Source organism: Anopheles gambiae, chromosome 2 (assembly GCF_943734735.2).
Source record: "Anopheles gambiae chromosome 2, idAnoGambNW_F1_1, whole genome shotgun sequence".
Lineage (NCBI taxonomy): Eukaryota > Metazoa > Arthropoda > Insecta > Diptera > Culicidae > Anopheles > Anopheles gambiae.
This window is the reverse complement of record NC_064601.1, coordinates 82,796,993-82,812,279: the sequence shown is the minus strand read 5'-3', so window position 1 is coordinate 82,812,279 and position 15,287 is coordinate 82,796,993. Positions and strand designations below refer to the sequence as shown.

Here is a 15,287-nt window from a genome sequence, read left to right as displayed (position 1 = left end):
CATACTTTTTCTCAAAAAACCACTCAAGAAGATGCAATTTATTTTGTAAAAAGCACTGTACCTTGTGCTCTGTGACTTGTGGAGGCTGCAGAAAAGATGAATTCCACACTAGATTTGAACGTTAGACGGCGGTGTGACGTTGGTTTATGTTGCGTGTTAGCGGCGGGCATGGTTGTCAACGACCATACCATGTTGAAAACACCGGTTCTCGTCCGATCACCGAAGTTAAGCAACATCGGGCATGGCTAGTACTTAGGTGGGTGACCACTTGGGAAAACCATGTGTCGTTGGCATCTTTACCTTTTTGCTTTTCTCAGCCTCATCGGGGATGTGTTTGGTCGCATGGAATGTATCCATCGTCCTTGTGGTCATCCCAGTACGCTGTGAAAAAGTTTCTTTTGGATGAATTGTTCCTCCTTCTAACGCTTCCCTCGAAGGGCGATGTTGTTCTATTTATAGCCCTTCGTAGCATTTGTTGGAGTGGGGGAACTGTGGTCGAACATACTTTTTCTTAAACAACCACGATTGAAAATGTGTTTTATTGTGTGAAAAGCATTGTAGCTTGAGCCCTGTGACCTGTGGAGGCTGCAGAAAAGATGAATTCCACATTAGATTTGAACGTTAGACGGCGGTGTGACGTTGGTTTATGTTGCGTGTTAGCGGCGGGCATGGTTGTCAACGACCATACCATGTTGAAAACACCGGTTCTCGTCCGATCACCGAAGTTAAGCAACATCGGGCATGGCTAGTACTTAGGTGGGTGACCACTTGGGAAAACCATGTGTCGTTGGCATCTTCACCTTTTTGCTTTTCTCAGCCTCATCGGGGATGTGTTTGGTCGCATGGAATGTATCCATCGTCCTTGTGGTCATCCCAGTACGCTGTGAAAAAGTTCCTTTTGGATGAATTGTTCCACTTCTAACGCTTCCCTCGAAGGGCGATGTTGTTCTATTTATAGCCCTTCGTCGCATATGTTGGAGTGGGGGAACTGTGGTCGAACATACTTTTTGTCAAACAACCACTCTTGAAGATGCAATTTATTGTGTGAAAAGCACTGTAGCTTGAGCCCTGTGACCTGTGGAGGCTGCAGAAAAGATGAATTCCACATTAGATTTGAACGTTAGACGGCGGTGTGACGTTGGTTTATGTTGCGTGTTAGCGGCGGGCATGGTTGTCAACGACCATACCATGTTGAAAACACCGGTTCTCGTCCGATCACCGAAGTTAAGCAACATCGGGCATGGCTAGTACTTAGGTGGGTGACCACTTGGGAAAACCATGTGTCGTTGGCATCTTCACCTTTTTGCTTTTCTCAGCCTCATCGGGGATGTGTTTGGTCGCATGGAATGTATCCATCGTCCTTGTGGTCATCCCAGTACGCTGTAAAAAAGTTCCTTTTGGATGAATTGTTCCTCCTTCTAACGCTTCCCTCGAAGGGCGATGTTGTTCTATTTATAGCCCTTCGTAGCATATGTTGGAGTGGGGGAACTGTGGTCGAACATACTTTTTCTTAAACAACCACGATTGAAAATGTGTTTTATTGTGTGAAAAGCATTGTAGCTTGAGCCCTGTGACCTGTGGAGGCTGCAGAAAAGATGAATTCCACACTAGATTTGAACGTTAGACGGCGGTGTGACGTTGGTTTATGTTGCGTGTTAGCGGCGGGCATGGTTGTCAACGACCATACCATGTTGAAAACACCGGTTCTCGTCCGATCACCGAAGTTAAGCAACATCGGGCATGGCTAGTACTTAGGTGGGTGACCACTTGGGAAAACCATGTGTCGTTGGCATCTTCACCTTTTTGCTTTTCTCAGCCTCATCGGGGATGTGTTTGGTCGCATGGAATGTATCCATCGTCCTTGTGGTCATCCCAGTACGCTATGAAAAAGTTCCTTTTGGATAAATTCTTTCCTTCTTCTAACGCTTCCCTCGAAGGGCGATGTTGTTCTATTTATAGCCCTTCGCAGCACACGCTGTTGAATTGAATTGTATTGTTTTGTTGTTTTAGTGATGATTTGTTGATTTAGTACGGCAAAACACGCAGTGTTGTTACACATGTTTGCTCCTGCTGAAGAGAAGTAGTTGTGTTTTGAAATTTCAGCGAAAAACTTGATTTGCTACGAATAATGCGCAGCAAAGTTCTTCTCTTGTTACCATTGAATGTTGTTTATGCTGTTCTATGTCCACAGTCGTCTCACAGTTCGGTTGTCATATCTGACTGAGGTTTATACAAGAGGTAAGATCTTGCAGTCAGTCAAATATTTTTCCTTTAAATTGTTTGACAACTGCCATCGTGTATCTTCCGACATCCTTTTTGTTTTCGTGTTTTCTCACCAGAACAATTTTTTTAAATCATTTGATATCTTTTCGCGTTGCACCGACACCGATGTCACACGATCTGTTTAGTTATCTCGGTGTGCTGTCACCGTGCGACTTCGAAACAAAGTGACATTTGGTCTAGCAACCTTGCCCAACACCAGTCGTCGTTCATGCAAAATCAACCAGCAGCAAGGAAAAAAACTACACACACACAAGCAACAAGAGAAACTCCTCCGCACGCAAAAAACGCATCATTTGCACGCGGGGAGGTGAAATAACAGCCTAATAGCCCCCGCACACAGTTGGTGTTGGTCCAGCGGTCACTTATTACAACCGCGTGTGCTGCCGATTGCATTTTTGGTCTGCTGGCGCAGAATAAAACATTGAACCTAGAAGGTGTTCTCGCGTGTACCCCTGTGTGCGTGTGTGAGTGTGGACAGAAAAAGTGTTTTGATGTGTTTTTGTTTTCGCTACACTATTCATCCGCGAGCAGCAGCAGCAGCAGCAGCAGCTCCTGCATACGGCAAGAGTACGTGGAACATCCGTGCAAGGCGAACGCTTGCCAAGAGTAGCCAGTAGCAACAACAGCAACAGCAGCAACAGCACCTTTCGACCGTCTCCTCCTGCTGATAGGTATGTCAAATGGGGGGTCTCTCTCGTGTAATTCATATACGGCAGGAACGTGCGCTTTTAACAACACACAGACACACACACACACGCTGTGTTTTGCGAGCGATGAAGGTGGGTGATAGCGCGTTGATGGGTTTTTTATTGGCCGATAGAAAACCGCCCACCACCGAGATCGGCCCCCAACACCCCTGAAGGAAACCGTCGCCGTGCCCCGTTTGGGTTGAGGTCAATGCGGAAAAGCACCAGCAGCGAAGGGTCCGTCACGGCCCCGTTGTGCCTTCCTTGCAGCCCCCTCTAAATTTAATGTTATGCGTGTGCTCCACCTGTGTGCCTGTGTGCATAGATGTGTGTGAGTGTCCAAGAAAGTGTGGAAATTGTGGTGTTTTTAAACCAAATTATTGATTATCTTCATGCAGCACACACACAGACACACACGCACACACAGAACAGTGACTGTGGTAAGCTCGGAAGCGTCTGCAGAAGGGGCAAAAAGGGCAGCACACAAAAAAGCAGCCAGAGAAGCTATGCCATGCTGTGCGAATTTGTGTGTCTCTGTGTCTGTGTGTGTGTTTGTGTGTTGGTGGGTTTTTTTTTGCGCGTGTCCTATCGCTGGCAAAGGAAGGGAACACGCGCAGTCGATGGTGGTGGTGGGCCAGGGCCGGACGGTACTGATGGGCATGAAGCCAGGGGAGTTTGACCTTATGGTAAATTGAAAGTTATAGTACCGTCCGTTTCGCTGGATTCGTTTTAGAGCCTGCTGCTGCTGCGACTGCTCCCCCTTTTCTTGTTGGCATTGTGCTCGATATGGCTCGATACGGGGTGGAAGGGGGGGGGGGAACGTTCACCACACAACTCTCTGCCAGAGCGACGGGCAAGACGACGACCGACCCGGCCGCTGGCTGCGCTTCTCCTGGCAGAGAATTGCAGGAGTAGGCTGTGCTGCGGCTGCTGGCTCCACGGGTTGCTCCACGAATCCGCTGCTAAGATGGGGGCACTGCGACCCGTGCGTGCGTGCGATGTGTGTGTGTGTGTGTCTATCCACCCGTTCTTTTTTACGATGACGTCAGTCGAACGGGGTTCATCAAAGGCGGGGTGGGATCAGAGATTAATAGGGCCAACGAGGAGGAATGCGCATCACCCCACCCCCCAAAACCAAAAAGAAGCAAAACGCCAAAAACACCCATTCACCCATTCTCCAGCTCCCCCAGCAGCACCCCGTCTCCTCTCCGTGAAGGGTGTGAAGGACGCGATTGTGTGTGTGTGTGTGTGCATATGTGTGTGGTGAAATTGTTTATGAGATGGTTGTAATCTTGGCAGCGATCACGTTCCGTGTGTAACATCGAGCGGGTTATAGGGCGGCGATGATGGGGGCTGGTATTGGTGCGCATCAAGCCAACCAAACAACATCATCGGCCCCCGGTGTAATCATCCGGGCGAATTCGATGCCACCCCGGGTGGACAGGGGTCACACCATCATCCCTATACACACGCAACGTCAATGTTGTCGTCGCCGCCGCGTTTGCTAAACGTTCGCGCAGTCCGGTATAGATGCTTCGAACACGTGTTTTGGTGTCGGCCGTTGTAACCATAGAGTATTCAATTTTTCCCTCTTTTTTTTTTGGTTGCCCTGTACATATGAGAGTAAAAGTACGAAACGAAACGACAGTATTCCGGACTGTGCTGGTAGGTGTGCTCCTCAAAGTGTCGGAAGCAACCACAACAACGCATTGGAGAGTGTGTGTGTTTGTGCAATTGGATACATAAAAGGGGCCACAAGGACCTGTGTGCTTCTCCCGTTCTATCGCCCGATGTCGGCCACCACTGCAACAGCACCACCAAATACGTGACCGATTAACCCAGGGGAGGAGGAGAGTGAGGAAGGGTGTAGATATGAAGGACGCGCGCTAAATAGTAATTGGGGTGGTGTGCTGTGGAAGGGAATGATGCCTATCAACCTGTTGATTTTATTTGTTGTCCAGTAATGGAGTAATGGGGGAAAGGGACACGGGATTTATTTCTTCCAGTGGCAGTTACGCTGCATACTACGGCCCAATACACAACTAATTTATTCATTATGGGTTTTCCTTCTTTCCTTCTCGTTGCAGCAATCGGGGCAGGCGCGAATACACGCAACAGCAGCAACAGCAGCAACAGCAACACAACGACACACCACGTAATCCGAGGCCAGTGACAATGTTGCGCCTGTTGCACTAAGAAAGGAACGAACAGTGTTGTGTGTGTGTGTCTGTGTGTCCATCTTCTCGTCTAACGACCAACGTCACTCTGTCCCGTGCTTTTGGTAGTAGAACCTACGTACCTACGTACCTACGTACATGTGCGCGCGTTTTGTATGTGTGTCCTCTGTGTTCTGTATGTGGTGTAGTGTATTGGGGTAGAGCAACAGCAGCGGGGTGGCGGGAAAAACAACACGCACATGAAGGCCCAACAAACTACTAGCAGCCGCCCCACGGTGTAGCCCGCCACACATACCACACCACGCACACATGTGCTGCTGCCTCCGTACGAGAGGGGCGAGATAAGCGTGCCGGCCGTTTGCATCATTTCTGTCCAGGTTTTACTGTTTTGTGTTGTTAAAACCGAATCGCCACAATCACTACAAGAGCGGCACTATCTCCCCGCATTTGCGAAGAAAGCAACACGAGGGGCAAAACCGTTCGACACCGAGGGGGGACCATTCGACAGTGGACCTGTGTCCGTAACGGAAAGGAACAAAAAAAGAAGAAAAACAATAGCTCGATGGTGCCGCGGCGCCGCATTTGCCACGATTCTCACCGTGCCGTCTGTAGTGTGTAGTGAGGAGTAGAGAGGAAAAGTACGGAAGAAGTGTCTGATAGTGTGGGTGTGTGCGTGTGCGTTCCTGGTTCCTGTAGAATCCCGGTAGTACGGACGATAGTAGTAGCCGTAGTGGTAAAACGGGGAGGCGGCCACAGAGACAAAGCTTATTGTGACTTGTGTTTTCGGGAAGGACAGTCAGCCTGCCCGCCTGTCGCCTGTGAAGGACAACGTTACTGCACGGCGGCCCAGCACCCAGAGGCGCCTATTATTCCACAAAAGGACGAGACCGAGAAGGGGAGGGAGAGGGAACAAACGCTGTGCCAAGCTTCAAAGGACTGTATTGTGTGGACGCCTGCGAGCAATAATAAGGCGGAAGGACGCGGCAGAATACAAAAGGAAGATTCGCTCTCTTATCTCTCTCTAACTGCCTCTCTCACTCTCTCTCTCTCTCTCACACACACTCCCAAGGGGGAGGGCGCTACACCATGCCACTGTTTGGGAAGAAAGATTCGGGCAAAAAGATACGCAAGGACGTGAAGGATGGGTGCGACAAGCTGCCGAGCATCGACGACAAGTACGTCATCAAGGAGCTGCTCGGGACGGGCGCGTTCTCCGAGGTGCGGCTGTGCGAGCACCGGGAGACGGCCCAGCAGTACGCGGTCAAGATCATCGACAAGAAGGCGCTGAAGGGGAAGGAGGACTCGCTCGAGAACGAAATCCGCGTGCTGAAGCGGTTCAGTGCGCGGCGCAGCGACGGCAGCGGGGTGCAGACGGCGGCACCGCCAATCGGGGGGCCGCGCTTCGCCCATCCCAACATCGTGCAGCTGCTGGAAACGTTCGAGGACAAGTCGAAGGTGTACTTGATCATGGAGCTGGTGACCGGGGGCGAACTGTTCGACCGGATCGTCGAGAAGGGCTCGTACACCGAGCGGGACGCGTCGAACCTGATCCGGCAGGTGCTGGAAGCGGTCGACTACATGCACGAGCAGGGCGTCGTGCACCGGGACCTGAAGCCGGAGAATCTGCTCTACTACAGTGCGGCCGAGGACAGCAAAATCATGATCAGCGACTTCGGCCTGTCCAAGATGGAGGATTCGGGCTTCATGGCGACGGCGTGCGGTACGCCCGGGTACGTCGCGCCCGAGGTGCTCGCCCAGAAACCGTACGGCAAGGCGGTGGACGTGTGGAGCATAGGCGTCATCTCGTACATACTGCTGTGCGGCTACCCGCCGTTCTACGACGAGAACGATGCGAACCTGTTCGCGCAGATACTGAAGGGCGAGTTCGAGTTCGACTCGCCGTACTGGGACGAGATTAGCGACTCGGCGAAAGACTTCATACGCAACCTGATGTGCGTGAACGTGGAGCGGCGGTTCACGTGCAAGCAGGCGCTAGCGCACCCGTGGATCTCGGGCAACGCGGCCAGCAGCAAGAACATCCACGGTACCGTGTCCGAGCAGCTGAAGAAGAACTTTGCCAAGTCGCGCTGGAAGCAGGCGTACCACGCGGCCACCGTCATCCGGCAGATGCAGCGGATGGCGCTGAGCAGCGGCGGCAGCGGCACCGCGTACGGCCGCAGCTCCTCCCGGATAAGCAATGTGGCGGCGGATGGCACCTCGTCGGCGGCTGGTGGTGGTGGTGGTGCTGGCAACGAGACGAGTGGGGATGGACAAGCGGACACTGCTACTACTGCTGCGTCGGGCAGTAAGTAATAACTAGTTGGTTGGTTGGTCGTGTCAAAAAACAAACACAAACTCTACTTAGCTTAAATGGAAACACGACAAAAAAACACACACGGTAGGAGAGGAGCGCACCTAGTAGTTTATAGGGAAAGGGCAAGAGAGGAGGGAACGTATGTGTGTGTGTGTGTGTCCGTGTGTGATGGCAGGCCTCTGTCCGCAGATATATCTGTTTGTTTCCGTTTCTGTTTGTAGTAGTAGCTGTACTTGATACTCTTTTTATGTTTGTTGTACGATGTTGTTAAAGTTCTCGTTTGTTCTCGTTCTAGCAGTGAAGCGTTTATACCTCTTTGTTTATAATGATAATTGTTTCCATTTTCTTTAATTTTATTTTGAAACCCAATAACCAATGTTTCTCGGACGATATCTCTTACGCTACTATTGTACTGGACGGTGCGAACTGAAAAATGATACTTAAGACACAAGGCAGTGTAGGCAAGCTTAAACCACAGGCCAGGGAAAAGGTATAACAATGTTTAAACAGTCTGCAATCTGCAAACACTGCAAAAGCTCAACGGAGATATTTCTCATAACGGCTACGGCCAATTCCACCGACCGATTAAAGGGACACACTGGTACTGGTTTGGTACAACCAAAACATTCACCCGCCCCCGAAGAACATCCTACCGACGTTAACTGTAGACCACGAACCTAACGGGCAATGCGCAATGCGCGCGAGCTTTACCGAACATCACGTAACAGTTGCTCAAGTGATGAAGGTGAATATTAGCAGTGTATGTTTGCGCGATATGTTTTGTTAAGATTTTAACACAAACTATTTTTTTTTTGTTTCAAACTTTACCACATCACAGTGATAGCTAATTAATGTCGATTTCATAATCGTTAACCGCAGGAGCAGAAAATGGATGGTTTAAAAATTGCCAAATACGGCAACGCGTTCGTTCTGTACGATGTGTTCAACCGATAGGGGATCGTTTTAGAATGTCTTAAGTGCAATGATATTAACAATTTTAAAGCCACTGTCGCTTAGGTACTTATACTTAAACATGCACACCGGCGGGCATCGTATTCTTATTGGAAAGTGAACAGCTTGTTGCGTGTGTTTAACGGAAACATTTAAACCATAATTCAAACTAGACCCACAAGCCGCTGTTGCGCGTTGTACTTCTCTTATTCCAACAATACTTAAACATTCTTCTTTGTTTGCTTGTAATGCATTTTTTTGGGGGGCATTTGTTCACAATTTATTTAGTGATTCGTTTCAGTACGCGTTTGCTAACACCTGTTTATTGGAATTCAAATCTGTGCGGAAAAGCGAGCGATATGAGCTTAATCTAATAGACGATGGGCGAGGAAAGATACACGTACATGCTTTTTATAAACTCGTGTTGGAAGACCGTTTTTGCCCTGTTTGTGACATCGAATCCATTCCTTCTAATAATAAGTGCAGCCGTTTGTGCGACCCATTAACGGTAACGTGCAAAATGGGTTAAGCGTTGCTGTGTTAGCGTGTCCAGATATGAAGACGATCGAATCTCTGCCTGTTCAAAAAAAAAAAAAAAATGTGTGTAATGTTGTGTTAGAAACCGTCCCCTAGCGCCAAGGCGCTAACTGGTTGCAATTACCGTATAATTTACAGCTTAATTTGTTGTGTTTTCCGTCTTGCAGCTTTTTGTTGTTTAGCAAATATTTCTTTTTCACAATGTGTGTACCTCACCAGTGGCTGGCGAACTTCGGGGTGACTTTTGGGGTCGCAATTTGATAGCGTTGAATGTTGTTGCGTTGTTTGAAACAAGATTGCAGCGAGCTAAAGCACGCTGAAAACCGTGCCGAATAGCTGTGCGAAAACACGATCAACGATTGCATAAAATGACAAGCCTCTTTTAAAATAGTCTAGGTTAAAGTAAAGCAAACAAACAACACTTATCAATCAAACAACCAACCAGCAGCACCAGCAGTGACCGAGACTTGTTTGGGGCGTACAGAGAGCAAAAGCAAGATATTAACCAATTAGAACACACACGGGTGTTTTAATCATTCCCTGGCTCTCGCTCTCGTGTTGTTATAGTTTTTTTAGACATTTGTTCGTCTAAACGATATTTTGAATCTCTCCAAACAACCAACTCTCCCTAACGTGTAAAGTGTGATCTTTGCTGGACGGGACAAACGATCGAGGCGGCGTCCCAATAAACCACTTAACGAACGAATCCATATCATGCACATGACGATAAACGCGATGAAATCTCTCTCCCCTTCCCGTACCTTGATCCACCTTTTTTACACCGATTCAGTTTGTGATCTTAAGTACTTTTTTGCGTTAGTTTTTATTCTGTTGATAAGCAAACACGCATACTTTCCATCAACAACAACGATCTGATCGGCTAGCCTCTACCCTTAGTGGCTGAGGTGCAATATAGCGCAGGTTAGCTGGCATTAGGAGGTGAAAGCAAAGGGATTTTTTGAAGCTCCCAATAATGTGTGGCCCGATTATGGGTCACGTTTGCGCTAGTTTGCGTTAGTTTATTTTCTTATTTCTTCTTGTTGTTATGAATGAATGAATCGCAATAGTTCTCGCGCACACGCTCCAAAACACGGTATGGTGTGCTTCTCCTAGTAGTTGTTAAAAGCGTAATGTACGAAGAATAAACAAACACAAACAAACGTTGTAAGGCTTAACCCGGCTTAGACCTTAAGTTAAACCGTCGGTCTAGAGTTGTTTGAGAACATTTGCGCGCGTGATAAACCACCAACCCTGGGAAAATCCCCATGGGAAAGGAAAAGATGAGGTAGCAGCAGGAAAATGTTTGGTAAACCGACAAAATCGACATCAAAAAAGGCGCATCATTGTTTAGCATTTGCAAAAAAAAAAGAAGAAAAAAAAACCGTAGCATCGCGTTACCGGCCTGTTTGCAAATATTTTAAGTGTACGGGGTGGCGCAACACACGTACAAAATCGTTGCCGTACCAATGTTTGTGCAGTTGACGCCGGACCGAGGAAGAATGTTAATGCTGTGCACATACGGTGAACCATTATCCATAGGGCTTAACGCAGAGAAGCGCAATAACATGCTTTTCAGTACATAGAATACGACAGCAGCAAAAGAACAGGGATGGAGAAAACAAAAAACCTGTCGATAAAACAAAATTAAAATTATCGCACTAAAGTAGATGGGTATCAGTTTTGATTGGATTGATTTGATGTCGGACAAAACAAATCACTAGAATAGACAAAAAAGCATTAGCAAAAGCAACAAACAAACACACAAAGCACACAACAATACTAACGAGATTGTACTAAGAGAAGCAGCTGTAAAGCGAGACAGATCGCATTCGGATTAATTTAAAGCAATTTGAATCTGATTTGTACCAGCAACTTTTAACGCTTGAAGGCGAACGTGTATTGTAAAGTGTGCATGTGTGCATGTGTATGTGTGTGCGTGTATGTGTAATGTTATGAAGAATTCCTTTGTACAGTGCGTGTTAGCTCCTGGGTATGTGTGTGTGTGTGAGGTGAAAACAAACAAATAAAAAAAAACAAGAAAAAATCATTACATACAACAAAAGAAAAGAAAAGAAAAAAAAATATTTAAAAACAAAACGAAAGACTTAAAAAGGCGTAAAACGAGCGTAGGGCAGAGAATATAGAGCTTTTTTATATACAATTTTATGTTCCATTTCCCCTTCCCCCCATTGTAGTGCGCGATGGCGCAAAGAAATGTAAAGTGAAAGTAAAAATCAAAGGGAACGCTACTACTACCACTACTACTACTACTACTGCTACTACTGCTACTACTAACATTCCAATTCCAACGATTACTATAAAAAAGGCAACAAAGACTTTAAGGACACATGCAAACATAGATAGTAACTGTCCACTCTCAGTCTCTCTAGTCATTGTTTGTTTTTTTGTTTATCGTTTTCCTGTGTATTTCTCTGTTCTGCATTCCATTCATATCAAGCCAAGCGCTAGCTCTGTTCGGAACCATAATGTAATAGGGATATTTCCAAACGAGCGAATGTTAATCTCTGTCGTACTCTCCACATATATCCTGTTTCCGTGTGCGCTTTGGCACACGAGTGCAATTTAGTGCAATCATCCGGGCCCGCGGCCAGCGGAGCATTCAGTTCCTAGAGGCGGCATACATAAAACATGCTGACTTTAGTTTAGTGTACACGACCCGCCACTGTCTCGCTCTCTCTCTCTCTCTCTCTCTCTCTCTCTCTCTCTCTCTCTCTCTCTCTCTCTGTCTCTCTCTTTTATGCGCAACTGTACCGCGTAAGCGACCACGTGGAGCTAACCCTCTTTACCGCATGCTCCCGCCGCCACACTTTCCCACGTGCAAACGCCGACTTTTCTCTGTGATCATCACTGCTGTCAGCCCTTTTGCTCGATGTGTGGGTTTAAAATTGGCTGATAACAGATTAAACAAAAAAAAAACAAATAAACAAACGAATCTGAACATACTTCTCTGTAAATGGGCAAAAGCAAAGCAACAAACACATACAAAACACAAACACAAACGGTACAAAATTGAACAAAAATTGCAAAACGAAAAAATAAAAAAATAAATCAACAAACATGCAAAGTAAGCAAATACAACAAATAGCAAGTTGATCGCTCTCTTTCTCTCTCTTTCTTTCATCTCTCTGTTGAAATCTCTATCTCTCTCGATGGTGTTCGCGGTCAGTTGCAATCGCAGTAGCAATGGGAAATGTGTTTTTTAGATTCGCGTCGCTAACTAGATTTAGTACTTTTTTTTTTCTTTTGCGCTGCACACGCATGTGGAGAACGGGCAAAACAAGCAAATCAAGAAACAAACAAACAAACAAATAATTAATTAATAATAATCGATCCGTCGTCTTAAAAACACACGTCATCCATCGTCCAAAAACAAAAAAAAAAACAAGAAAATAAAAATAGAGGAAAACAGGCGATAGTAGTAGCAGTGTTGTTGTTGAGTTGTTTAATCTTGGATCAATGTTGTAAAATCAGAGATAACATTATCAATGCAAAAACAGTTTAAGAAAAGTTCTACAAGAAATAAAACACACACACACAGACAGACAGTTGTAAAGACAAAACGACAAACAAAGATAGATTGAGAGAGAGAGAGAGAGAGAGAGAGAGAGAGAGAGAGAGAGAGAGAGAGAGAGAGATAGAGAGAGAGAGAGAGAGAAGCACGGAGAAACTGTCGGTGGTTTTTAAGTTGAACATGTTTTGAATTTAAAATAGTGAAAATGCAACCAAGGCAAACGCAAATGGCAAAACGTTGATGTTTAAAGAAAATAAAACCGGGGGTAGTATGTGTACCTTTGATTATTACCTTAAAAATATACATACATATTATATACATATATATATACATATACATATACATACATATACATGTGCGAATTACATATTTTTAAAAACCACACTCTTCCCTCACAGCAACACAGCAACACCATCGTCGCACTGTGTGAGCGTGTGCGTTCTGTTTGTGTGTGTGAGTGTGTGGCCATAGACATATATTTGTAGCTTAAGCTGGCCGACCCGTTAGGTCTCCCAAACGCGCCCACGTGCAGCAGCTGCAGCTGCAACTGGCAGGGCGTGGACGGACGGGCAAGAACCGATTTGTGTTTTTATCTGGACACCTTTGTACTACCAAACCAGCTGGATAGATTGTTAGACTGTTGTTCCAAGTTGTGTTAGTTGGTGTTTATTTGGCCCTTGTTTTTGTGTTTTGTTGTTAAACAGCTACAGCAACAGCGTGAAGATAAAACAGCCCGCCCGTTGCATGAGAGTAGCGTAACGAAACGAAAGTAGTAGCTGCGACTTAGACAGCAGAGGAGAGGTTAAAGTGTAGTAAAGGAGTAGCACGAACACGGAGAGAGTTGATGTTGGGTGGGGGGGTTGATCGTTGTTTTGGGATGGGGCAAGCAAGTGAGTTAGGGTGAGAGGTTTTAGGAAATTCAACTAATACAATAATTTTATTATGTGGTCTATGAATGTGATCTACTATATTTAAAAAAAATGAGAAGAAAAAAAAACAGAGAAAAAGTAACAGCAAAACAAAACCTAGTACTAAACTTAAGTAGGTGTTTAGTGGTTAAGAGCAGCGATTCAAACAGCGATAGAGCGACAAACACAGAAGAAGAAAAAAACAACCGAGGAAGGTGAGAGAAAACAAATAGAACGAATAACAAATCAGAAATGTTGATGGGATGAAGAAAACAAAAAAAGGATATTAAAAAAGAAAGTTAAGTGGTAAGAACACACACACACACAGGAGGGTCATGTTGAAGAAAGAGATAAAAAGGCATGCGAAAAAGAGAATGGCCCCGTGTGATGCAAAAAAGGGTTGCTGCGCGTTAAAGCACAACACCACACCAAAACAGACAAACAATATATTCATCACAGACAGTGCGGAGCGGGATACCATCAACAGCAACCTAACTACTACTAGTACTACTACTACTACTATTACTAACACAACCACTACTACTACTACTTTGTCGTTTGTCGAGGGGAAAGAAGGGTTTTATTGCATTTCTTCACCCAACCCTGTAGCTAAAAACAAAATCAGTTGGGATAACGGAAGAAGTTGGTAATATGTTGAGTGTAGCAAAAAAGGGCGCGATATGCGCACAGAGACAAACGAGAGAAAACGCAAACGCAAGCAAAACAATAGCAAAAGAAAAGAGAGAAAAAACACACAAAACTATCACACTACGCGTAAACTACTAAAACAAATGTGAAGCAAAATGGAAACAAAGCAAAAAACAAACAAACAAACAAACAAACATATTAAATAATCTGGTTATACGAGAAAGAGAGAGAGAAAGAGCGCGCGATGATGCAGCTTTGCTGAATAGCATTTAATAATCTCAATAAATTCGTTCATTGTGTAACTGAAAGCAGCTAAACAGCATATGGTAGCGCCTTTGTTTGTGTTTGTGTATTTCCTATACGAAATATCTAAACTAAAACGAAATGAAACAAAATACGTACGTTTGGGGGTAAGTATGAGCAGAAAATTATTGCGACAAACGCAGCATAATAACAGCAAAACACCCACAAGTCCACAGTTAGAGGTGTGCTAAATGAACCAGAACCATACGGTTCATTTAGTTCACGTGAAAAAAAAAAGATGAACCGGTTCACTAGAAAAGAACGCTATGGTTCTTTTTATACATCAAAATTTAAAAAAAAAATGTAGCATGAGTGCAAAAATTCATGATTATTTTGAAATAATGAACAGAAAATTCATCCAACATTCGCCAATTTAGAGAAGAGACAAAAAATGATTGATTTTAAACTGCCTCCACTGACTCATCGATTCCGATTCCAGATCATTCCGGATAAGTTCGGACCACTCCGGATCAGTCCGTATTGGTCTTGCTGAGTCTGAACGGATCCAGTAGAGTCCGGTCGATTGCGGGCAAGTAGTTTAGATTGGCGGTGCAATTGCTAATTCCTAGCATCCTGACTATCCATTATCGAACTCTGGATGAGTGCGTTCCCTTTCAAGTTGAAATCAAAATTTAAATTAAAGCCTTGCTGCTTTATGTAAAGGGGAGGGCATATGGGAAATACAAGGAAAAAAGGGGTTTTAAATCAGACCGAAATGGTAAATATTATTGCAAACAGAAAAAGAAATGTTGTACAGAATCGTACATATTTGATGCCTTACTTGAGTGCACACATGCTTAAAGAACACAACTATTCGGTTCGGTTCGGTAGACGTCGGGTGGACGCTGGAACGCGGTTTAGCAGACTCGCATCTAGACCCATCCGAACTCATCCGGACTGAACTGGACTAAGTCGGACTGATCCGCGGTGATCCGGAGTCGAATCCGG

The 15,287-nt window shown here is 45.5% G+C and overlaps 1 protein-coding gene and 4 non-coding genes across 7 annotated transcripts; all 5 read left to right on the top strand.

The window, feature by feature from the left end:
- Nucleotides 1-174: 174 nt before the first annotated feature.
- On the top strand, nucleotides 175-293 carry LOC133392392 (5S ribosomal RNA). Its single transcript, XR_009765714.1, has one exon. It is a non-coding gene; the product is annotated as a 5S ribosomal RNA (ribosomal RNA).
- A 381-nt stretch (nucleotides 294-674) lies between these two features.
- On the top strand, nucleotides 675-793 carry LOC133392381 (5S ribosomal RNA). The gene has a single exon (XR_009765703.1). It is a non-coding gene; the product is annotated as a 5S ribosomal RNA (ribosomal RNA).
- A 380-nt stretch (nucleotides 794-1,173) lies between these two features.
- LOC133392370 (5S ribosomal RNA) lies at nucleotides 1,174-1,292 on the top strand. Its single transcript, XR_009765692.1, has one exon. It is a non-coding gene; the product is annotated as a 5S ribosomal RNA (ribosomal RNA).
- Nucleotides 1,293-1,673: 381 nt separating this feature from the next.
- On the top strand, nucleotides 1,674-1,792 carry LOC133392295 (5S ribosomal RNA). Its single transcript, XR_009765620.1, has one exon. It is a non-coding gene; the product is annotated as a 5S ribosomal RNA (ribosomal RNA).
- Nucleotides 1,793-2,413: 621 nt separating this feature from the next.
- On the top strand, nucleotides 2,414-14,353 carry LOC1270367 (calcium/calmodulin-dependent protein kinase type 1). 3 transcript variants are annotated; one of them, XM_061650811.1, is made up of 2 exons: nucleotides 2,414-2,954; nucleotides 5,057-14,353. In XM_061650811.1, the coding sequence occupies exon 2, from the start codon at nucleotides 6,233-6,235 to the stop codon at nucleotides 7,457-7,459; it is 1,227 nt and encodes a 408-aa protein (XP_061506795.1). In that variant the 5' UTR covers nucleotides 2,414-2,954; nucleotides 5,057-6,232; the 3' UTR covers nucleotides 7,460-14,353. The 3 variants fall into 3 exon arrangements, with proteins under 3 accessions (XP_061506795.1, XP_061506797.1, XP_061506796.1); XM_061650813.1 differs by lacking the exon at nucleotides 2,414-2,954 and adding an exon at nucleotides 4,279-4,543; XM_061650812.1 differs by lacking the exon at nucleotides 2,414-2,954 and adding an exon at nucleotides 4,491-4,634.
- The last annotated feature ends 934 nt before the right edge of the window (nucleotides 14,354-15,287 follow it).